Below are 25,515 nucleotides of genomic sequence, written 5' to 3'. Positions count from 1 at the left end.
AAGAACACAGTGGCCTCCATCATTCTTAAATGCAAGAAGTTTGGAACCACCAAAACTCTTCCTAGAGCCAAACTGAGCAATCGGGGGTAAAGGGCCTTGGTCAGGGAGTTTACCAAGAACCCGATGATCACTCTGACAGAGCTCCAGAGTCCCTCTGTGGAGATGGGAGAACCTTCCAGAAGGACAACCATCTCTGCAGCACTCCACCAATCAGACCTTTATGGTAGAGTGGCTAGACGGAAGCCAACAAGATTCTCTGGTCTGATGAAACCAAGATTGAACTCTTTGGCCTGAATGCCAAGCGTCACGTCTGGAGGAAACCTGGCACCATCCCTACGGTGAAGCATGGTGGTGGCAGCATCATGCTGTAGGGATGTTTTTCAGCGGCAGGGACTGGGAGACTAGTCAGGATCGAGGGAAAGATTAACAAAGTACAAAGTACGGAGAGATCCTTGATGAAAACCTGCTCCAGAGCGCTCAGGACCTCAGACTGGGGCGAAGGTTCACCTTCCAACAGGACAACGACCCTAAGCACACAGCCAAGACAACACAGGAGTGGCTTCGGGACAAGTCTCTGAATATCCTTGAGTGGCCCTGCCAGAGCCCAGACTTGAACCCGATCGAACATTCCTGGAGAGACCTGAAAATAGCTGTGCAACGACGCTCCCCATCCAACCTGACAGGGCTTGAGAAGATCTGCAGAGAAAAATGGGAGAAACTCCCCAAATACAGTTGTGCCATGCTTGTAGTGTCATACCCAAGAAGACTCAAGGCTGTAATCGCTGCCAATAGTGCTTCAACAAAGTACGTAGTAAAGGGTCTGAATACTTATGTAAATGTAATATTTCCGTTTTATTTTATTTTATAAATTTGCAAAAATTTCTAAAAACCTGTTTGGGGTATTGATGAGGGAAAAAAACAATTTTATCAATTTTATAATAAGGCTGTAACGTAACAAAATGTGGAAAAAGTCAAGGGATCTGAATAGTTTCCGAATGCACATTGTAGATTAATACTATTACATTGTATTGTATTGTAGTACACCCTCTAAACCTATTCCATGGATCGCTTGGCCAAAATGGTTAAATCTGTTGTTAGTAATATTCCTTAAAAAAAAAAAAGTTTTATTTTGAGATCTGGCCTCTGACCCCCTGCAGTACCTCGCGGACCCCACTTTGAGAACCCCTGCTTTAGGCTATCTCCATCTGTAATGGAGTGGAGTCCAAGCATACTGTACGCCGCAGAATTTAGAACTTCAAGAAAGTTATTTTCCCCAAAGAGACCCACTTTTTTTGATGATGAAAAGAAGCAGTAGTCTTTGTCAAAGACTGTCTGAACTTTTGATCATATAAGCAACGGGGTCTTGCCATTACATGCATCAAGAAACTAAAGGTTCCAGTTGGAACGAAATAAGGTTCAGAGCGATGCCATAGTGGAACCATTTTAGGTTTTCTGAAGAACCTTAAATGGGATGGTTCATTTGAAGAACCACACACACTCAACACCGTATTTTATGCAAATAAGGTGTTGAGCCTTAGTAAATGTGTTATCATTCAAATTAAATTATTTAAGACAATACATTACATATTTCATAAGACCTTATTTTTGAGGGCCTAGTTTTACCCTAATACAGTGGCCTGAAACTCATGGTTTACAGGCCACATCAGGCTTGCAAGTCACATTATGCTGGCTTGCAAAGTGATGTGTAATTGCTATTGGAATCGAACATTTTGAGTTTTTAATCACCTGCAACCAGGACTGCCAGGGAAGACTAAGATATGAGACCACCTAAATCAGGGGTTCCCAAAACTTTTTTGGCCCATGACCCCATTTTGATATCTGAAAATTCTATTGACCCCAACCATGTGTTTTTGTTTTTTGTATTAACAGCCAATGTTTACTTTTTTATTTGGGGCTATAGCAGTCAATTGATAAACATTCTAACAGTATTTCTGATTGTCTTCTCAACTCACCATCACATACTTTTAATGTAGGGCTATGACAGTCAATTGAAAATTAGTCTGACATAATGTATCTTATCTCATTACCACTAATGAGGTGGATGTGCTTGATGCATGTTACGTCGGAGATTCTCAAAGTCAGGCGTGGTCGACAATCTCTACTGTCACATCCAACCTGTATCGATATTTGGTTTTAATGCAGATGAGAGCACTGAATCCCGCTTCACACAGATAAGATCTGGCGAAGGGTACCATGAGTTTTATGGTGCTTTCAAGACAACTTCAGTTCAGAAAGTCAGAGCTCTAGAAAGAGACCAGAGTTCCCTAGTTGGAATTCCGAGATGGATGATCGTTCAAAACAAGTTTTCCTAGTCGGAGCTCGTTTTTTCCAGAGTTCCCAGTTGTCTTGAACGCACTGAAGTCGGAAGTCGGAGATTTCCCAGTTCCCAGTTCTCAGTTGTTTTGAACGCCGCATTAATGCTCAGAGGGAGACGGCAGGGTGTTATGCCCTTTGAGTCAGGAACCAAAACACCTCCATAGTAAACCGTGAATGCATTTGGTCACATGACAGCTCGATCAGCTGTTCGATTTCACACACCTGCATGTCAACTGAGCCAGGATCACAGTCAAACGGATTGGGAAGTAGGGCCCAAAGTGCTCTTCCAAGCGATGGAGGTGAGCAGTCATCACTCGTGTGGGACACTTCCTGATGCCGTTTTCTGTCAACCTAGGGAAGGGGGCATGGTTCGCTTTTGAAAGACTTTCTAATAAGAATTATTTCCTCTGAATCATCTGTAAAATGTTTTTGTATTTGCCTTGCATGCTTGCGTTCGTTCAGTTTCCCAAATATGTCTGTTACATAGGCAAGTAGTCACATTTACTTTTAATTACACAGAAAGTCAACCAATTCTTTTTTTTTTTTTTTTTTTTACATCTATTGTGAATGACGACAGTTCCTCTCAATGCAAACATCTTTCCAACACCACCCCTCGATAACCACCAAGCCTCGGTGTGAAATGTAACATTGCCATGCTCTGATCCCATATGTCCACGTAGTGGATATGGTAAAAGGTAGTTAACAATTGAAGTTACCTGCTGCAGTATAATCTCTGAGTTCTGTGCTCAGCTCTTTTGCCGCCAGTTGCTCTCGTGTATCATACAATGCGTTCATATGGCAGAGGGAGACACATTCATAACTAGAGCGCAGAGGCCTGCCCGCCGTCCCGCCATAGATGGAGCCCCATCTGTGCAAAAGCCCTCCATTCGATCCCATTGAATCTGTTTTTCGTCAATATAGCCATGCAGCACACTGAACATCCTCTGTGACGTTTTATGCTCGGGAATCGTGAGACAGAAAAATATGTCCACGTGAATAGCATCCCCCGACATGTATAGCGAACAAAAGTCAATGCATGGGCATCTCGGCCCTCACAGCTAATGTCCATTTGGAGAGAATGATTCAAATGCAATGGTGGGAATGATTCAAGTGCAAGTGTGGCCTTTTCCGATATCTAAGGGCGCTCTCTGGTTTCATTTGATCTTTTAGATTAGAATAATTTTAATTTTAGATTAAGATATATATATATATATATATATATATATATATATATATATATACAGTGGGGGAAAAAAGTATTTAGTCAGCCACCAATTGTGCAAGTTCTCCCACTTAAAAAGATGAGAGAGGCCTGTAATTTTCATCATAGGTACACGTCAACTATGACAGACAAATTGAGATTTTTTTTCTCCAGAAAATCACATTGTAGGATTTGTAATGAATTTATTTGCAAATTATGGTGGAAAATAAGTATTTGGTCACCTACAAACAAGCAAGATTTTTGGCTCTCACAGACCTGTAACTTCTTCTTTAAGAGGCTCCTCTGTCCTCCACTCGTTACCTGTATTAATGGCACCTGTTTGAACTTGTTATCAGTATAAAAGACACCTGTCCACAACCTCAAACAGTCACACTCCAAACTCCACTATGGCCAAGACCAAAGAGCTGTCAAAGGACACCAGAAACAAAATTGTAGACCTGCACCAGGCTGGGAAGACTGAATCTGCAATAGGTAAGCAGCTTGGTTTGAAGAAATCAACTGTGGGAGCAATTATTAGGAAATGGAAGACATACAAGACCACTGATAATCTCCCTTGATCTGGGGCTCCACGCAAGATCTCACCCCGTGGGGTCAAAATGATCACAAGAACGGTGAGCAAAAATCCCAGAATGACACGGGGGGACCTAGTGAATGACCTGCAGAGAGCTGGGACCAAAGTAACAAAGCCTACCATCAGTAACACACTACGCCGCCAGGGACTCAAATCCTGCAGTGCCAGACGTGTCCCCCTGCTTAAGCCAGTACATGTCCAGGCCCGTCTGAAGTTTGCTAGAGTGCATTTGGATGATCCAGAAGAGGATTGGGAGAATGTCATATGGTCAGATGAAACCAAAATAGAACTTTTTGGTAAAAACTCAACTCGTCGTGTTTGGAGGACAAAGAATGCTGAGTTGCATCCAAAGAACACCATACCTACTGTGAAGCATGGGGTTGGAAGCATCATGCTTTGGGGCTGTTTTTCTGCAAGGGGACCAGGACAACTGATCCGTGTAAAGGAAAGAATGAATGGGGCCATGTATCGTGAGATTTTGTGTGAAGACCTCCTTCCATCAGCAAGGGCATTGAAGATGAAACGTGGCTGGGTCTTTCAGCATGACAATGATCCCAAACACACTGCCCGGGCAACGAAGGAGTGGCTTCGTAAGAAGCATTTCAAGGTCCTGGAGTGGCCTAGCCAGTCTCCAGATCTCAACCCCATAGAAAATCTTTGGAGGGAGTTGAAAGTCAGTGTTGCCCAGCGACAGCCCCAAAACATCACTGCTCTAGAGGAGATCTGCATGGAGGAATGGGCCAAAATACCAGCAACAGTGTGTGAAAACCTTGTGAAGACTTACAGAAAACGTTTGACCTGTGTCATTGCCAACAAAGGGTATATAACAAAGTATTGAGAAACTTTTGTTATTGACCAAATACTTATTTTCCACCATAATTTGCAAATAAATTCATTAAAAATCCTACAATGTGATTTTCTGGATTTCTTTCCTCATTTTGTCTGTCATAGTTGACGTGTACCTATGATGAAAATTACAGGGCTCTCTCATCTTTTTAAGTGGGAGAACTTGCACAATTGGTGGCTGACTAAATACTTTTTTTCCCCACTGTATATATATATAGTACCAGTCAAAAGGTTGGACACACCTACTCATTCTAGGGATTTTCTTTATTTTGACTATTTTCTACATTGTAGAATAATAGTGAAGACATCAAAACTATGAAATAACACATATGGAATCATGTAGTAACCCAACAAATGTAAGATTCTTCAAAGTAGCCACCCTTTGCCTTGATGACAGCTTTGCACACTCTTGGCATTCTCTCAACCGGCTTCATGAGGAATGGATTTCCAACAGTCTTGAAGGAGTTCCCACATATGCTGAGCACTTCTTGGCTGCTTTTCCTTCACTCTGCGGTCCAACTCATCCCAAACCATCTCAATTGGGTTGAGGTCGGGTGATTGTTGAGGCCAGGTCATCTGATGCAGCACTCCATCACTCTCCTTGGTCAAATAGCCCCTGCACAGCCTGGAGGTGTGTTTTGGGTTATTGTCCTGTTAAAAAACAAATGATAGTCCCACTAAGCGCAAACCAGATGGGATGGCGTATCGCTGCAGAATGCTGTGGTAGCCATGCTGGTTAAGTGTCCCTTGGATTCTAAATAAATCACAGACAGTGTCACCAGCAAAGAACCCCCACACCATCACACCTTCTCCTCCATGCTTCATAGTGGGAACCACACATGCGGAGATCATCTATTCACCTACTCTGCGTCTCACAAAGACATGGCGGTTGGAACCAAAAATCTCACATTTGAACTCATCAGACCAAAGGACAGATTTCCACCGGTCTAATGTCCATTGCTCGTGTTTCTTGGCCCAAGCAAGTCTCTTCTTCTTATTGGTGTCCTTTAGTAGTGGTTTCTTTGCAGCAATTCGACCATGAAGGACTGATTCACGCAGTCTCCTCTGAACAGTTGATGTTGAGATGCGTCTGTTACTTGAACTCTGTGAAAAATGTATTTGGGCTGCAATCTGAGGTGCAGTTAATTGCCGATTTCTGAGGCTGGTAACACTAATGAACTTATCCTCTGCAGCAGAGGTAACTCTGGGTCTTCCTGTCCTGTGACATATCTTATTGGAGCCAGTTTCATCATAGCACTTGATGGTTATTGCGACTGTACTTGAAGAAACTTTCAAAGTTCTTGAAATATTCCATATTGACTGACCTTCATGTCTTAAAGTAATTATGGACTGTCATTTCTCTTTGCTTATTTGAGCTGTTCTTGCCATAATATGGACTTGGTCTTTTACCAAATAGGGCTATCTTCTGTATACCACTCCTACCTTGTCACAACATAACTGATTGGCTCAAACGCATTGTTAATTGAAATGCATTCCAGGTGACTACCTCTTGAAGCTGGTTGAGAGAATGCCATTTCCCCCAAGCATCTCCGTGCAGTCAGACCTTTGATTATTTTGTGCCACCTGGGCCATAATAATAAGCCCCCTCTCTGATTGTCCGAGTGTGACCCCCTCCCCATGGGTTACTGCAGCCAGTGTTGCCAGCACTGCCACTACCTGGGTGGGGGTACCCCAACGGAATCCCCACCGGCTAGGTACAAGGTCGTCAAGGTTCTCATTAGCAGCTTTAGAATTTCCTTGTATATTATGCTCTCCCATCAGGGGGCTCTGGCTTTGTAGGACCAACCCTGCCAGGCAGGCTCAGAATCTTGAGGGGGCGGTGCTGCTCATGTAGGTCTCTGACCGCATTTATTTTTCTGTTTTGGCTGCATATTGGCAACTCACAGCAGGTCCATAAAACAGATGGGGACTTCTCTTTGGTGTATGGGTCGCTCAGGTGGGTGTCTAGGATATAGGTTTGGGGATCGTTCCATCATGATAGGACAATAAAAAAATATATTAGATGTATACTATATTTTAAAATGTATATCCCTCATCTGCACAAAATTGAAAGCTCTCTCGCACAACCCCTGCTCACAGACACACGTTGGTTCTGGGATATGCAACCATTTCCTTTCTCACTCACTTAACGCCACACTTTTTCAAACACAAAAACGTACACCACACCTTCCATCACAATTCATCCACACATACCCACATACTGTGCCTTCTATGTCTTCTGTTTGCAATCTCCACTATGTTGATTGAGTACTTGTGTTCTAATTTAGTTGTATTTGAAGATGTATTATTTTGCTTGTTATCTTTTCTTGTAATACCGTCTTATCCCTTTATAAAATACTACACATAGTATAAATGTGCTTTATTATTACAATCCCTACCATGGCTAATATTGGGTGTTCCATTATTCGACTCCTCTATTAGAACTTTCAGACTGGGTGTTAATTTAACTCTTTACAGTGTTAATTTAACTCCTGATTCAACACTAGAACTGTTATACTGAAAAATCAACACTAGTTTACACTAGCCAATTTGTTGTATGCTATGAAAGGGACACATCTGCAGGCGTCCATACATTTCAAGAACATTTTACAGTGAGGGAAGAAAGCATTTGATCCCCTGCTGATTTTGTACGTTTGCCCACTGACAAAGACATGATCAGTCTATAATTTTAATGGTAGGTTTATTTGAACAGTGAGAGACAGAATAACAACAACAAAAATCCAGAAAAACGCATGTAAAAAAGGTTATGAATTGATTTGCATTTTAATGAGGGAAATAAGTATTTGACCCCTCTGCAAAACATGACTTAGTACTTGGTGGCAAAACCCTTGTTGGCAATCACAGAGGTCAGACGTTTCTTGTAGTTGGCCACCAGGTTTGCACACATCTCAGGAGGGATTTTCTTCCACTCCTCTTTGCAGATCTTCTCCAAGTCATTAAGGTTTCGAGACGTTTGGCAACTCGAACCTTCAGCTCCCTCCACAGATTTTCTATGGGATTAAGGTCTGGAGACTGGCTAGGCCACACCAGGACCTTAATGTGCTTCTTCTTGAGCCACTCCTTTGTTGCCTTGGCTGTGTGTTTTGGGTCATTGTCATGCTGGAATACCCATCCACAACCCATTTTCAATGCCCTGGCTGAGGGATAGGAGGTTCTCACCCAAGATTTGATGGTACATGGCCCCGTCCATCGTCCCTTTGATGCGGTGAAGTTGTCCTGTCCCCTTAGCAAAAAAACACCCCCAAAGCATAATGTTTCCACCTCCATGTTTGACGGTGGGGATGGTGTTCTTGGGGTCATAGGCAACATTCCTCCTCCTTCAAACACGGCGAGTTGAGTTGATGCCAAAGAGCTCGATTTGTGTCTCATCTGACCACAACACTTTCACCCAGTTCTCCTCTGAATCATTCAGACGTTCATTGGCAAACTTCAGACGGCCCTGTATATGTGCTTTCTTGAGCAGGGGGACCTTGCGGGCGCTGCAGGATTTCGGTCCTTCACGGCGTAGTGTGTTACCAATTGTTTTCTTGGTGACTATGGTCCCAGCTGCCTTGAGATCATTGACAAGATCCTCCCGTGTAGTTCTGGGCTGATTCCTCACCGTTCTCATGATCATTGCAACTCCACGAGGTGAGATCTTGCATGGAGTCACAGGCCGAGGGAGATTGACAGTTATTTTGTGTTTCTTCCATTTGCGAATAATCGCACCAACTGTTGTCACCTTCTCACCAAGCTGCTTGGCGATGGTCTTGCAGCCCATTCCAGCCTTGTGTAGGTCTACAATCTTGTCCCTGACATCATTGGAGAGCTCTTTGGTCTTGGCTATGGTGGAGAGTTTGGAATCTGATTGATTGATTGCTTCTGTGGACAGGTGTCTTTTATACAGGTAACAAGCTGAGATTAGGAGCACTCCCTTTAAGAGTGTGCTCCTAATCTCAGCTCGTTACCTGTATAAAAGACACCTGGGAGCCAGAAATCTTTTTGATTGAGAGGGGGTCAAATACTTATTTCCCTCATTAAAATGCAAATCAATTTATAACATTTCTGACATACGTTTTTCTGGATTTTTTTGTTGTTATTCTGTCTCTCACTGTTCAAATAAACCTACCATTAAAATTATAGACTGATAATTTCTTTGTCAGTGGGCAAACGTACAAAATCAGCAGGGGATCAAAAACGTTTTTCCCTCACTGTAGAATTCTGAAGAACCGTAGATGCCTCATCAAGAACCCCACACTTAACTCAAAGGATTTCTATTGGGCAAAAATTATCCAAGGAACCCTAAGAGCTGAGGATTAACCATTTAAGAACCTTACATTTTTTTCAGTGTAATATTTCAATGCCTTACAGATCTTTGTTTGCAAGAGAATTGCCTTCACTTTGAAGACTAAACAGACACAGTGAAATCAATTAGCTTAATTTCTCAGAGATCAAATTATATTTCAACAAAATAATGTTACAGGAATGCTTATCTTATCTGTTTATAACTACAGAAATGATTTCAGAACAATCTGAGATGGTGGGTGTCATGGCTTGCTGAAATGACATGGAACGACCCTTAAGTCTTGATTGAGCAAAAACTTTTTAATTGTCACCTTGCAAAGGGAAAACCACTCCCCTGTTAACCACTCCCCTGACCTAGTGGTGTGTGTGTGTGTGTGTGTTTGTAAGACAAGAGGATATGGGGATATGGTGTTGTGTGTCTTTTTTTGTGAACACAAATAAAACGCTGCACTGAACATAATGTACATGAAAGAGCTATCATGTAAAGGTTGGTGTTCGAGATTGAGGCTGCCATTACAATGACTGTACGACTGCGAAAACTGGCAGCGACTGTGCAATTCCTTCAGGATCATTCAGGGAATAACCGTGAGTTTGTTTGAGTTTAGTGTATGACGCATTGAAATATTTCCATCAATTGGTTATGTCCTTAAAGCAGGTAAATATGTGATTTTGAGGTCAGACCATACTCAATGTGGTTGCAATGGGCTTGGAAAACAGTCAAACCTGGAGTACATTGCACCCAAAGCTTTTCAGTCTAAAATGTAGTTTCCTTCAGGCAAAGTGCTTTGATATTACATTTACATCATTTAGCAGACGCTCTTATCCAGAGCAACTTACAGTTAGTGAGTGCATACATAATTTTTTAATTTTCATACTGGCCCCCTGTGGGAATCAAACCCACAACCCTGGCGTTGCAAACGCCATGCTCTACCAACTGAGCTACATTCCCTCCCCTACCCTGGACGACGCTGGGCCAATTGTGCGCCGCCCCATGGGTCTCCCGGTCACGGCCGGCTACGACAGAGCCTGGATTCGAACCAGGATCTCTAGTGGCACAGCTAGCACTGTGATGCAGTGCCTTAGACCACTGCGCCACTCGGGAGGTGATACCCTTCCTTTAAGTGTTGGCAGATTGTATAATAGCAGGAATTAGGAGTCGGGTATCCCAAAACACACATGTAAGGTGAAACTTTCATGTCAAGGGCAGCTATATAGGGGTTTACTACTAGCGTATTACCTGCACTGGGGCCCAACAGAGTCATACTATACCTACAGTGCATTCGGAAAGTATTCAGACCCCTTGACTTTTTCCACATTTTGTTACATTACAGCCTTATTCTAAAATTGATTAAATTGTTTTTTTTCCTCATCAATCTACAGACAAAGCAAAAACAGGTTTTCAGAAATTTTTGCAAATGTATAAAATAAAATACAACTGAAATATATCACATTTACATAAGTATTCAGACCCTTTACTCAGTACTTTGTTGAAGCACCTTTGGCAGCGATTACAGCATCGATTCTTCTTGAGTATGACACTACAAGCTTGGCACACCTGTATTTGGGGAGTTTCTCCCATTTTTCTCTGCAGATCCTCTCAAGCCCTGTCAGGTTGGATGGGGAGTGTCGCTGCACAGCTATTTTCAGGTCTCTCCAGGAATGTTCGATCGGGTTCGCTTTGTCATTCTGGGGTATTGTTTGTAGATTGCTGAGATTGCTGTAACGGAACAAAATGTGGAAAAAGTCAAGGGGTCTGAATACTTTCCGATGGCACTGTATACCTGGCAGGGAATTGGAGGGGCTGAGATAAAGGTTTTTCCAGTGAAGAGACAAGGTTTACCATATAATATGACAGCTATCATTTGACTTATATGGTGAAATACACCAATGAAAGCATTAAAATAGATGCTTAATAGGTATATAGGCTAAAAGTTGCATTTTTAAGTTAGTTTGATCTTTAAAATTTAGAATGTTGCATTGCTTTCACACAGGGCCGTAGCTACATATGAGGACATCTCTGTAATTGTTTTAAATTTAAAAAACAAAAACGTTATTATTAATGTTTATTTTTTGGGAACTCTGAGTTAGAATAGTAGAATACACAAAGTGCAATTTAGAAACTTGGTTGTGCATCAGCAGTTTTTTTGTTATGACAGTCATTCAATTAGTTAAAAAAAATAGATTGGTAAATTAGTCTAGTTAGTCTAGCCATCTATCTAAACTTGTAGTAATCATGACCAAATTACCGGAGGTTGCCCTGACCTCCAGGGGGCCCCCATTGATTTTTTTAGTCACTCTCACTCAGATATCATATTAAAGGGACATTTCACTTTTTTTTTTACTTCATGTTCATCATCTCCAGCACCACCCCAACATCAACATATGTAGAAATGGCACGTTTCTATGTTTTGTGAAAAAAAAGTTAGAGGAAGATAAGTGTTTCCAATGACATCATCGGTGTGCATCACGTGATTGTAACCAATTATGTGTAGGCATTGCCTACTAATTGCCTATTAATTGTCTACTGATTGGTTGATGATGTCATTGGAAACACTTACAGTGGGGAAAAAAAGTATTTAGTCAGCCACCAATTGTGCAAGTTCTCCCACTTAAAAAGATGAGAGAGGCCTGTAATTTTCATCAAAGGTACACGTCAACTATGACAGACAAAATGAGATTTTTTTTCCCAGAAAATCACATTGAAGGATTTTTAATGAATTTATTTGCAAATTATGGTGGAAAATAAGTATTTGGTCAATAACAAAAGTTTCTCAATACTTTATTACATACCCTTTGTTGGCAATGACACAGGTCAAAAGTTTTCTGTAAGTCTTCACAAGGTTTTCACACACTGTTGCTGGTATTTTGGCCCATTCCTCCATGCAGATCTCCTCTAGAGCAGTGATGTTTTGGGGCTGTCGCTGGGCAACACGGACTTTCAACTCCCTCCAAATATTTTCTATGGGGTTGAGATCTGGATACTGGCTAGGCCACTCCAGGACCTTGAAATGCTTCTTACGAAGCCACTCCTTCATTGCCCGGGCGGTGTGTTTGGGATCATTGTCATGCTGAAAGACCCAGCCACGTTTCATCTTCAATGCCCTTGCTGATGGAAGGAGGTTTTCACTCAAAATCTCACGATACATGGCCCCATTCATTCTTTCCTTTACACGGATCAGTCGTCCTGGTCCCTTTGCAGAAAAACAGCCCCAAAGCATGATGTTTCCACCCCCATGCTTCACAGTAGGTATGGTGTTCTTTGGATGCAACTCAGCATTCTTTGTCCTCCAAACACGACGAGTTGAGTTTTTACCAAAAAGTTATATTTTGGTTTCATCTGACCATATGACATTCTCCCAATCCTCTTCTGGATCATCCAAATGCACTCTAGCAAACTTCAGACGGGCCTGGACATGTACTGGCTTAAGCAGGGGGACACGTCTGGCACTGCAGGATTTGAGTCCCTGGCGGCGTAGTGTGTTACTGATGGTAGGCTTTGTTACTTTGGTCCCAGCTCTCTGCAGGTCATTCACTAGGTCCCCCCGTGTGGTTCTGGGATTTTTGCTCACCGTTCTTGTGATCATTTTGACCCCACAGGGTGAGATCTTGCGTGGAGCCCCAGATCGAGGGAGATTATCAGTGGTCTTGTATGTCTTCCATTTCCTAATAATTGCTCCCACAGTTGATTTATTCAAACCAAGCTGCTTACCTATTGCAGATTCAGTCTTCCCAGCCTGGTGCAGGTCTACAATTTTGTTTCTGGTGTCCTTTGACAGCTCTTTGGTCTTGACCATAGTGGAGTTTGGAGTGTGACTGTTTGAGGTTGTGGACAGGTGTCTTTTATACTGATAACAAGTTCAAACAGGTGCCATTAATACAGGTAACAAGTGGAGGACAGAGGAGCCTCTTAAAGAAGAAGTTACAGGTCTGTGAGAGCCAGAAATCTTGCTTGTTTGTAGGTGACCAAATACTTATTTTCCACCATAATTTGCAAATAAATTCATAAAAAATCATACAATGTGATTTTCTGGATTTTTTCTCTCTCAATTTGTCTGTCATAGTTGACGTGTACCTATGATGAAAATTACAGGCCTCTCTCATCTTTTTAAGTGGGAGAACTTGCACAATTGGTGGCTGACTAAATACTTTTTTTCCCCACTGTATCTTCCTCTATCCTTTTGACTACAAATAATAGAAACGTGCTTTTTTCACATATGTTGATGTTGGGGTGGTGCTGGAGATGATGAATATGAATTTTTTGAAATGTTCCTTTAACATGGCAAAATGTGTAGAATTGCAGGAAATTAGCCTTTAAAACTAAGGGAATTATCCCCAACCCATGGCAAAATGTGTAGAAAAGCAGGAAATTAGCTGTAAAACTGCAACAAAAAAAGTTATGTAAAGCAAACGTATTTGTTTACCTTTTATTAATAAAATACTTGTTCCCTTATTGCATACCACCCAGCACGTTTTCATTGCATTCTAAAGGGATTTTATTGAGTGTGACACCCTATTCATCTGTGTAGTCTGTTTTCACTGCACACTAGCGTTTGCATTGAGTTGAGGGGAAATGAGATGGCAAAAGACTGCAGGTCCATTCTTCACGAATCCCATTATGAATGCCAGAAAGTGCAAACATTCTCACGTGATGATGGAATTACTCCCTCCCTAATTGCGCGCACAGAGCCAGCAGTGGATTACCGTTCTCCTGGCAGCACAAAGCGCGGATCTTTTTCTTCAAAATAAGAGTCGCCCTACAAAGACAATTTTGGGAGTATCGATTTTTTTCTCTCACTTTAGTGCAGTACAACTATTTTTCACAGCATTTGACGTACTTTTATATTTAATATTGTATTATTTATACGAGCATTTCTTTAGAAAGTTTACACCAATACTGGTATGTTGAAAGCTAAGGCTATTAATAAAATACAAATATACGTAATTGGAATTACTCAATAGAGTCTACAAAACTTTAAATGGTCTATTCTGTTGGGCAATGGGTTTACTAGAGTGCTGGTGACTCCTTACTCCACCCACTCCATTCACTGCAATGCACTACACAGCATATGAATTACATATTGGTTTATAGAGAAAAAACGACTCTATGTGCCGATGTAAATGTGGGGTTGGGATTACTCAGTAGTGCTGTAGAATTGATATATGGTGTCATTTCATGGGGCTCTGAATAATACGGAGTGTTGCTGGCCTTTTACTACACCTATTCCATAGGCCACAATGCAAATCACTGTATTCTAAACTCCTAACCCCACTTTTACATCGACAGAAATAATATATTTTTCACTATAAGCCAATATGTATTTCGTATTAAGTGATTTGCTTTGTGGCCTATGGAATGTTTGTGAAATTTGATTTTTTTTATTTTGAAGGTTTGTTTAATACCATAAGGAAAGTGACGTCATCTTTAGTGCTGCTAGCAGATTGTAGTCAGCGGTGGAGCTCACTCATGAGTTGCACCGCAGTGAGAGAAAAATCAATTTTCACTCATATAGTTGTGAACGTGGGAATATTGTGTCGGGGAATTTTACCTTTTGTTGTAGCTTTTTCCACAAAGGAGAACAAGTGCATTTCCCGCGGAAACATGCGTGTTTGAAACTTCGACTACCTTTGAAATGTCTTCAGTTGGACCCTTTTACTTGGAGAGCAACATGCCGGAGCGTATCAGCATTTCGGACTTTGTTGCTCTGACAAACGAGGATTTGGCATCACCGACTACTTCGACTTTTCAATCCAAAATGAGTGAATGTCGGAACACGGTTTCGGCAGTGGAAGAGGTAAGCTGGGCGTTCAGTGCGCACTATTGTTTACCTGTTCACAGGTAACTGTTGTTGACAGTTAGTGGTGGGAGGTGAACGGATAGGTAGGCGAACCTCCAGTGAGTAAACTATCCAAGCGAAACCGTTTTGCCAAGTTCACTTTGTCATTTATAGAAGTAGACTGTAGAAATGTATTTTGCCCTAACGCTACACAGCTGATTCAAATAACCAACCCATCATCAAACTTTGATTATTTGAATCCGCAGGACCGGACTGAGTTTGGGAAACCCTGAACTAAACTACAGTAGCGTTTGGAGCTCTGTCTTGCAGTATGTATAGCCTTAGCCCAAAGGCCGGCAGATGGCGATATTGAGTCGTGTCATTTTACCGTCCAAATGAGTATTATTATATTTATTATTATTATATTCTGTGCAACCGGCAATACATTCGTATGTCTCGTGGAACGGTTCGTGCCTAAAACGTTCCCCATTCAGGCTGCATAGGCTTCGATTTCCTCATTAACTTTTTTGAATGTAGGTGAAAAAAGGGGACAATATGCATTCTCTCTTTATGAAACACCATTTTTCACCACCATGCAGTGACAGCCCAACCCATCAGATTACCCCGGAGTGGGACGCCCCCATTATGAGTCACAAGTTTGCATCTGGCACTGAAGGAGGCAGTGTCATGGTGCGTTCGTAACCAAATGGGAATTTACCACATATGAAAAAATTCACTTGAATAACCCTCAAACTGTTAATTAATAGTGGGAAAGTCGTCTATCATCCTCAGCAGCCATTTCTCCCACATGGTGACCTCTGACGTCACCTACTAAGGAAATTACCTCTATAACAGAATTTTCGGCAGTTAAATGCAACAATAAAACATTTTTTGAAATCAATATATTGTGGTTTTTGAACTCTATAATTTGTTTACAAGCATGATAGCTGTACCTTTAGTTTATGGTTGACACAGCTTGTTGGCCATTAGCCAATCTGTGTTTCTCAATGGGTTTAAATCACATGAATGCATCCAATTGATATTTACAACAGGTAAATTCCCACCTCCCACATGGTTACAAACGCAGCATCAGAGTGGAAACTTGAGAGCCCAACATAACAATCCGGTCACAACAGACAATGCAAGGAACATTGTGGAAGTTGAACATTTTGAATGGCATTTAATTTTTATTTGCTGTACCGAAACCAACCCATGAACCCAAAACCGAAATATGTACCGAACTGTGGGTTTGGTGAAGGCGTCAGCATGCTTCAGTTCAGCTGGCGGCTAGCCGAAGTCCACTAGGCGAACCGAATGAGTGTGCTCGCATACTTCCTTAAAAGACCTTAGCTTGAAAAACGAGAAACAAATGGCAATAGTACTGTTTGTCTATTATGAGACGCCATAGCCACTTCTTCAAAATAGTCAGAATTAATCTACGATAACTCAAATCTATCATTAATTTTGATGTTTTTGCAGAGGACATCTTAGTCGTGCAATTTTACATCTAACTAAGATGTTTGGTGCAGTATTTCTAAATGAAAAACTGTGCATGAAAACGAGTCGTCTCTCGTTGAATGACAACCAAAGACTTTCCTGAAGAATCCGTACTGTTGACCAATCACCGACGAAGGGGCGTAGACTTTAGCTACCGACTTCGGCTTGCCTCAAGATAAAGCAAATTGTGCAAGCACAACAAAACAAAACAAATTGCGTCATAATATATGCATAAACTCTTCCGAACTGTTTAGGCTGGGAAGCATGCTGATGCCTTTATATATATTTTGTAATACATTTTCGGGATGGAAAAATGCTTTCAGTGTAAACATAAACAGCTAAAACCAGATATAAAGTATGTAGAAAAGATAATGGACCAATATCTTTTTTTATTTTTTTATCTTTGAGAACTAACAATCACCAAAATAAAAGCTAGACAGTCAAGGAGAATTTAAAATTCCAAAAACATTTAATTTAGCAGTATTCATTTTATTGTTTGAGCAAAAGAACGCAGCATTAGCTATGGCAAAATGCATACAATTGCAGGAAACAGATTTATTGATGGGTGTAACCGTTTTGCTCTTCTCTGGAGTATAGGGAATTGTGTGTGTGTGTGGGGGTGCCCGCGCATGTGTGTCCCTGTGTGTGTTTGTGCATGTCTGTATGTGTGTGTCTGCCTGTATTGATGCTGCAGACAGGCCACAGCAAGGGTGATCCACAGGGTCTGGTCCTCAGGATCTCAGGTTTTATGCTTTACGCACAGGGGTTTGAACACTGTTAGGCAGCGTAACAGGGTGTGCTGTAACTGCACCATGGTGGTCTGACCTGTACTTGGACGCTGTACAAGGAGAGGTTTGAATAAGGTTATTCCTTTGTTAGATGGTGACATTACCTCATTGGAATGGAGCCATCACCTTAACCCTTTTAGACTTAAGTCAACAGATTTGACATTGAAGCGTAATAGTTTGACATTACTTTTTCACTTTGACCACAGTCTTGCCCTGACTCCTACATGGCCCCGCTCATTTGCTCAGTGGTTGACAGTGAAACAGTGGAAAGTAAAGGAGGTACTCCATTTTCTAAGTCTCCATACATTTCCATACATTTTAAAGTCCCATGTGCTTTTTCATTAGACAAATAAGACATGGGAAGTCTACTGTAATGAGAAGGGCTGATGTTAGGCTACATATACACTAACCACGACTGGTCGAGTAACTAACTTTAGCTGTAATATATAAACTATTTTGGTGCCAAAGGAGTGTCATGTAGCTAGCTAGGTTCTTTTAAATTCAAGTCTAACTCGAAGCCAGTTCAACTGCTTTTTTCCCAACTCTTCCCTTCTCAGGGACTGATGTAGACCTGGGCCACCAGGTGGGTGTAATGAGTGATCAGGTAGAACAGGTAATCAACAGTACTCCGGACCTCGTAGGGTAAGATTTGAATACCCCTGTTCTAAAGCAAACAGTAGAGTGAAGTTTCAACATGTCGACGCACGGTAGGGCGGTGAACCTGAAAAAACGACAGGTGAGGTTGGTGCATGAGACATCATCAGCCCAATGATGACAAGCATGACAGTGCTAGACGGATTAACTGCTGATTCAACTGTTCACTCAACGTTAGTCACGGTGTGGGAACTTCCGGGTCACCGTGACCGCTGCTAGACAGTCAAAGAATTGCGTTTTCCCTATAGACGGTTCGACAAGTTAAATTTTTTTCACCGTTGCTCTTTGTCAGTCCTACTAGGTGAAATACTAACTTGAAGTCGGTGGTGTAATGTTGAAATTTTTGCTCCAATCTCCCATTGACATCAATACAACATACGTCAGCGTTACATGCATGGTTCTCAAGTAAGGATTTCTCCCATTGACATCAGGGCATTGACATCAATGCATCTGTCTGCGCATGTACAGTTGAAGTCGGAAGTTTATATAAACTTAGGTTGGAGTCATTAAAACTCGTTTTTCAACCACTCCACACATTTCTTGTTAACAAACTATAGTTTTGGCAAGTCGGTGCATGACACAAGTAATTTTTCCAACAATTGTTTACAGACAGATTATATCACTTATAATTCACTGTATCACAATTCCAGTGGGTCAGAAGTTTACATACACTAAGTTGACTGTGCCTTTAAACAGCTTGGAAAATTCCAGAAAATGATGTCATGGCTTTAGAAGCTTCTGATAGACTAATTGACATAATTTGAGTCAATTGGAGGTGTACCTGTGGATGTATTTCAAGGCCTACCTTCAAACTCAGTGCCTCTTTGCTTGACATCATGGGAAAATCAAAAGAAATCAGCCAAGACTTCAGAAAAAAAATTGTAGACCTCCAGAAGTCTGGTTCATCCTTGGGAGCAATTTCCAAACACCTGAAGGTGCCACGTGTACTATTGTTTGTACAGATGAACAAGTATAAACACCATGGGACCATGCAGCCGTCATACCGCTCAGGAAGGAGACGCGTTCTGTTTCCTAGAGATGAACGTACTTTGGTGCGAAAAGTGCAAATCAATCCCAGAACAACAGCAAAGGACCTTTTGAAGATGCTGGAGGAAACCAGTACAAAATTATCTTTATCCACAGTAAAACAAGTCCTATATCGACATAACCTGAAAGGCCGCTCAGCAAGGAAGAAGCCACTGCTCCAAAACTGCCATAAAAAGCCAGACTACAGTTTGAAATTGCACATGGGGACAAAGATTGTACTTTTTTGAAAAATGTCCTCTGGTCTGATGAAACAAAAATAGAACTGTTTGGCCATAATGACCGTCGTTATGTTTGGAGGAAAAAGGGGAACGCTTGCAAGCCGAAGAACACCATCCCAACCGTGAAGCACGGGGGTGGCAGCATCATGCTATGGGGGTGCACAAAATAGATGGCATCATGAGGAAGGAAAATAATATGGATATATTGAAGCAACATCTCAAGACATCAGTCAGGAAGTTAAAGCTTGGTCGCAAATGGCTCTTCCAAATGGACAATGACCCCAAGCATACGTCCAAAGTTGTGGCAAAATGGCTTAAGGACAACAAAGTCAAGGTATTGGAGTGGCCATCACAAAGCCCTGACCTCAATCCTATAGAACATTTGTGGGCAGAACTGAAAAAGCGTGTGCGAGCAAGGAGGCCTTCAAACCTGTCTCAGTTACACCAGCTCTGTCAGGAGGAATGGGCCAAAATTCACCCAACTTATTGTGGGAAGCTTGTGGAAGGCTACACAAAACGTTTGACCCAAGTTAAACAATTTAAAGGCAATGCTACCAAATACTAATTGAGTGTATGTAAACTTCTGACCCACTGGGAATGTGATGAAAGAAATAAAAGCTGAAATAAATCATTCTCTCTACTATTATTCTGACATTTCACATTCTTAAAAGAAAGTGGTGATCCTAACTGACCTAAGACAGGGAATTCTAACTAGGATTAAATGTCAGGAATTGTGAAAAACTGAGTTTAAATGTCTTTGGCTAAGGTGTATGTAAACTTCCGACTTCAACTGTAACTACGTCAAAGCCAGATTTGCATGCATAGGCAGATCTCAAGTTAGGATTTACCCCATAGGAAATGATCTGCCTTTGTCTGTCTTAAACTTTTAGCTACTAATGGACTGGAGTCAATATGACAGTATACACTGACTTGAACCCCCTTTTGCCTTCAGAACAGCCTCATTTCGTCGGGGTATGGACTCTCTAAGGTGTTGAAAGCGTTCCACAGGGATGCTGGCCTATGTTAACTCCAATGCTTCCCACAGTTGTCAAGTTGGTTGGATGTCCTTTGGGTGGTGGACCATTCTTGATACACACAGGAAACTGAGTGTGAAAAACCAAGCAGCTTTGCAGTTCTTGACACAAACCGGTGCACCTGGCACCTACTACCATACCCCGTTCAAAGGCACTTAAATATTTTGTCTTGCCCATTCACCCTCTGAATGGCAATTCATACACAATCCATGTCTCAATTGTCTCAAGGCTTAACAATCCTTCTTTAACCTGTCTCCTCCCCTTCATCTACACTGATTGAAGTGGATTTAACAAGTGACATCAATAAGGGATCATATATTTCACCTGGTCAGTCTGTCATGGAAAGAGCAGGTGTTCCTAATGTTTTGTACACTCTGTATGTTTCATTAACTCTCTTCTTCTCTCTCTGTGTTGCAGTCAATGGAGATGGACCAGAGCACCTTACAGAGGATGAAGAAGATGGTCAAGGCCATCCACAGCTCTGGAATCAGTAAGTGGCTCCTCACCATACACACACTTTATTACATATTAAAACATTACTGCCTAGACTTGGGCATGGGATGAGGTCTCATTATGGTTCATGTGTGTTTGTGGATGAAATGGAGGCTGACATTGTATGGGGTTCTATGCAACGCGTTGGCTGAGCCACTCCACTCTGTCTGTCTGAGACACAGGAAGTTGGTGGCACCTTAATTGGGGAGAACGGACTAGTGCTAATAACTGGAGCGGAATTTGTGGAATGGTAACAATTACATCAAACATATGGTTTCCAAGTGTTTGATGCCATTCCATTTACGCCGTTCCGGACATTATTATGAGCCGTCCTCCCTTCAGCAGCCTCCTGTGGTCTGAGATTAATGACAGAGAGTGTTTGTGTGTTTGACAATGGGCTCTGTGTTAGCTGTTTAACTGACACTGTTTAGTTCAGACACCAGTCCGCCAGAGGTCAAGTAGGGCGCCCCCATGTGTGTGTTTTGCGTGCACGCGAGTATGTGTGCCAACTGTCCACCTACCACAGCTTGTAAAATATGTGCTTTGTTGGCATGATGGTTAGAATGATCAACTCACCCACCAGATTGGCATGCTGATGTTGTCTAAGTCCAACTGTGAAGAAGCTTGTACAGTATTCTATCAGATTTTGGACAAACCATGTCAGTTGACTTTCTTATTAGGTAGATTCAGATTCTGGCGCCTTTGAAGAAACTTCTCTTCATACTGTGATGTGACCAAACAATTACTCACCAGTTTCACAATGCTAACATGAAGTTGAACAGCATCATCAGTGAACTTGGATGTAGTTTCGGTTTTCGAAATGAGTCTTGGAGGCCAATCTATAAAGTGACTTGTTTTTCAACATTCCAAACTCTGAAATAGTCTGTTTTCCATTTTGGGGGTTTAACTGTCAGATGTGAGTCAGAGAGAGCCAAAGTTGGGAAATTATGTTTGTGTCAGTCCGTACAGTTCTGCAATTGAGACCCCAACTCCACTATTCTCCCCCCACCCCCTCTCAAGCCCCACTTTCTCTCTCCCTCTTAAATTGGCACTCCAGTCTCATTTTCACCTCATTTAATACCTAATTTACTTAACCAAATGTATGTCATGACATAGCACAAGTGGGGAGTGGGCCTTTCCTCTTTTGTTTTCTATTGCTCCTCTGTTGTTCCTCAAGCAAAGGTGGAGGCCAATGACATCGCAACTTCCCATAAGACCAACTCCTTGAATGCCTTACTCCTTGAAGTTTGAAATTGTGCTCAACTTTTCTTTTTTTTTACCCTTTAGTGCAGTGGTCACCAACCTTTTCTGTGTCACTTTCACAGTCAAAAAGCAAGCCGAGATCTACCACTCCGAATTTTTTCCAAACATGACTTAAAAAATGTAACATTAACCTAATATTGTTCTTCTCAGACCATATTATATTTCAAAACTCGAGCTTTGATAACGAAATAGATCAGTTGGTGTAGCACTTGCGAGGCACAGCTGAGCATAAATTGAAATAATTTGAAAATAATTCGCTTTTTTTATTTTACTGCATCTGATGGTCATGGTGTTTTCAAGACAACTGGGAACTCGGGGGGGAAAAAACGAGTCGGTGATCACGACGTCAGTGATCTTCAGGTCTGAAAGTCAGCTCTAGAAAGATGCCATAGTTTCCGACTTGGAATTCCGAGTTGGATGACTGTTCAAAACTATCTCAGTCGTTTTTTTTCGGAGTTCCCAGTTTTCTTCAACGCACTGAAGTTGGAAGTCTGAGATTTCCGAGTTCCCAGTTGTTTTGAACATTTTGAGCATTAGTCGCAGCGGAGAGTGCTGAATAACAACTTAAGACATGAACTCACTAATAAAAACAGCAGCTCTTTGCTGAATTCTTTGACAGTCTGTTTCTGGTCACGTAGGCTAGTATCAAACTTTGCTGTGGTTGTGATTTGAGCTGTCTGATTGGTCAGTGCAGTAGGCGCACTCGATTTAGCCACAGATCTCCCAGTCCGCCGGTTAGGTGGAGTTTGTCTTTTCAGACAAATGAAATGGTTCAAAATGGGAACACTGCCTACCCGGTGCACCTACCGCCAACAGGGCTTCTGAATCAAGTGCACCTACCGCCAACAGGGCTTCTGAATCAAGTGCACCTACCGCCAACAGGGCTTCTGAATCAAGTGCACCTACCGCCAACAGTGCAACACGATTAACAAAAATAAGAAAAAAAGGAACGCGAGCCTTTATACCTTTATCATTGGTTTTTCTACAGAAATGTTTGGTGATCGACAAGGAATGCTTTGACGATCGCGATTGACCGATTGGTGACCACTTCTTCTTTAGTGTGTGTACTTTACTATATTTATACTTGGGATATCTCTTTTCAACAGTAAATGTTCAAACATCGCTGGAGGACTTCTTTAAATGGAATCATATGGGGCTGTTCCATTCCAGTAAGGCTAAAGGGGGGGGGCTCTTTTCCTGTTAGTTGCTGGCTTATTCGGAAACGCTCAATCAGCCATGATGTTGTGATATGTGGTTGGTTATCTGACTCCCCATCCCCCTCATTCCTTTTTTCTTTCTCTCTCTTGTTCTGTCTTTCTCTTCCTCTCTCTCTTCTCTTCCATTCTCTTCTCTCTCTCCATATATCTCTTCTCTCTCTTTGTTGTCCCCCCCCCCACCAAGAATGGCCTATTCCTCTCCGCTCTTGCCAGGATGCAGTGGTTTGTGTGTTGGAAAGAGAGATGGGTTTGCTGGAGTTTTAAAGGTCATTAATTATCTTCCCCAGGGACGTTAGTCAGCATTCTGTTGCTTGTTAGATGTTTGCTATTGTGAAGACACCCGTGGTTAGCGCGCAGACCTTGGCTCAGCCTGCGGGGACACAAACTCACTACTTTTTCTGTTACCCATTTCACACTATTGTGCCGTCAAACTACACTATGCTGGCTCTAATCCAGCACGGTTTCAGCTAGTGCAGCTCGGCTGTGCTTGGCCCAGTAGTATGAAAGGGCATATGGGGTCATGACCTAATAACCTCACGTTATGTTTATGAGCCCCGGCACCACTGTGTTAGAAGGTTAGACCCTACACTGGACTAAGTGACCCTGAAGACTAAACAGACACAGTTCTAAATAATCCGACTTTCCAACTCCAAGCCTTCCTATTCCATTCTCTCACGTTGGTCCATTTGCTTAGTGTAGAACTAGTGTACTGAGTAGGGCTGTTACGGTGACCGTACCGCCACACCGGCAGTCACGAGTCTTGACCTGTCACGGTAACTATGCTTCTCCAAAACTGCGCTATGATCCCGCTGATGGTTATTAGTAGCCTACCAAACTTGCTAACGGCTAGTCGGTAATGGCCTGGTTCTCCGTGCTCTAGTGTCCCTCTAATCACTCTGACATCAATGCAATTGACAATCAAATCAAACACTTCACGAGAGCCCTGGTATTCAGAGTGTGAGTGAAATAGGATTACCTGTGGTGCAGCGAGAGACAACTCCTCATAGCTTGTTGATGCATGGAATGAAATAAGTGTTCCTATAAGCCCATGTTGTGCAACATTTCTATACGCTATGCTATTGCGTAAGAAAACATAGATTTTTTTTTTTTAGATGGCCTCGATTAAAAAGAGAAGGATCCCATCAGCTTTTTATAGGCTAGGCCTACTATATTTATTTCTCAACTTTCCAAAATATTAGGCGCGTTGCTTAGCTTTACAATCATAGTAGCCTACCTGGCTCCATTCGCTATTCAAGAGCATACGGATTACATCTCCGTATGCAAAAAAGTGTTAAACAAATCAAAATATGTTTTATATATTTGAGATTCTTCAAATAGCCACCCTTTGCCTTGATGACAGCTTTGCACACTCTTGGCATTCTCTCAACCAGCTTCATGAGGAATGCTTTTCCAACAGTCTTGAAGGAGTTTCCACATATGCTGAGCACTTGTTGGCTGCCTTACCTTCACTCTGATGTCCAACTCATCCCAAACCATCTCAATTGGGTTGGGGTCGGGTGATTGTGCAGGCCAGGTCATCTGATGCAGAACTCCATCACTCTCCTTGGTCAAATAGCCCTTACACAGCCTGGATGTGTGTTGGGTCATTGTCCTGTTGAAAAACAAATGGTAGTCCCACTAAGCGCAAACCAGATGAGATGGCGTATCGCTGCTGTGGTAGCCATGCTGGTTAAGTGTGCCTTGAATTCTACATAAATCACTGACAGTGTCATTTATTTGGGCTGCAATCTGAGGTGCAGTTAACTCTAATGAACTTGTCCTCTGCAGCAGAGGTAACTCTGGGTCTTCCTTTCCTGTGGCGGTCATTATGAGAGCCAGTTTCATCATAGCGCTTGATGGTTTTTGCGACTGCACTTGAAGAAACTTTCAAAGTTCTTGAAATGTTCCGTATTGACTGACCTTCATGTCTTAAAGTAATGATGGACTGTCGTTTCTCTTTGCTTATTTGAGCTGTTCTTGCCATAATATGGACTTGGTCTTTTACCAAATAGGGCTATCTTCTGTATACCCCCCCTACCTTGTCACAACACAACTGATTGGCTGAAACGCATTAAGAAGGAAAGAAATTCCACAAATTAGCTTTTATCAAGGCACACCTGTTAATTGAAATGCATTCCAGGTGACTACCTCATGAAGCTGGTTGAGAGAATACCAGGAGTGTGCAAGCTGTCATCAAGGCAAAGGGTGGCTACTTTGAAGAATCTGTTTTAACACTTTATTAGTTACTAC

The 25,515-nt window shown here is 42.0% G+C and overlaps 1 protein-coding gene across 1 annotated transcript in view; it reads left to right on the top strand.

Annotated features, from left to right (window-relative positions):
* The first annotated feature begins 14,705 nt into the window (after nt 1-14,705).
* LOC311102954 (arf-GAP with SH3 domain, ANK repeat and PH domain-containing protein 3-like) overlaps nt 14,706-25,515 on the top strand; it is a 55,815-nt gene continuing 45,005 nt past the window's right edge. The window contains exons 1-2 of the mRNA XM_084144452.1: nt 14,706-15,073; nt 20,711-20,783. Of these exons, the coding sequence (XP_084000578.1) occupies nt 14,912-15,073; nt 20,711-20,783 (235 nt within the window). The 5' untranslated portion in view covers nt 14,706-14,911. The remainder of the gene's footprint in view (nt 15,074-20,710; nt 20,784-25,515) is intronic.

The sequence above is a fragment of the Coregonus lavaretus genome (genome assembly GCF_964263955.1).
Source record: "Coregonus lavaretus genome assembly, chromosome: 27".
NCBI lineage: Eukaryota > Metazoa > Chordata > Actinopteri > Salmoniformes > Salmonidae > Coregonus > Coregonus lavaretus.
This window is presented reverse-complemented; position numbering and strand designations above follow the sequence as displayed.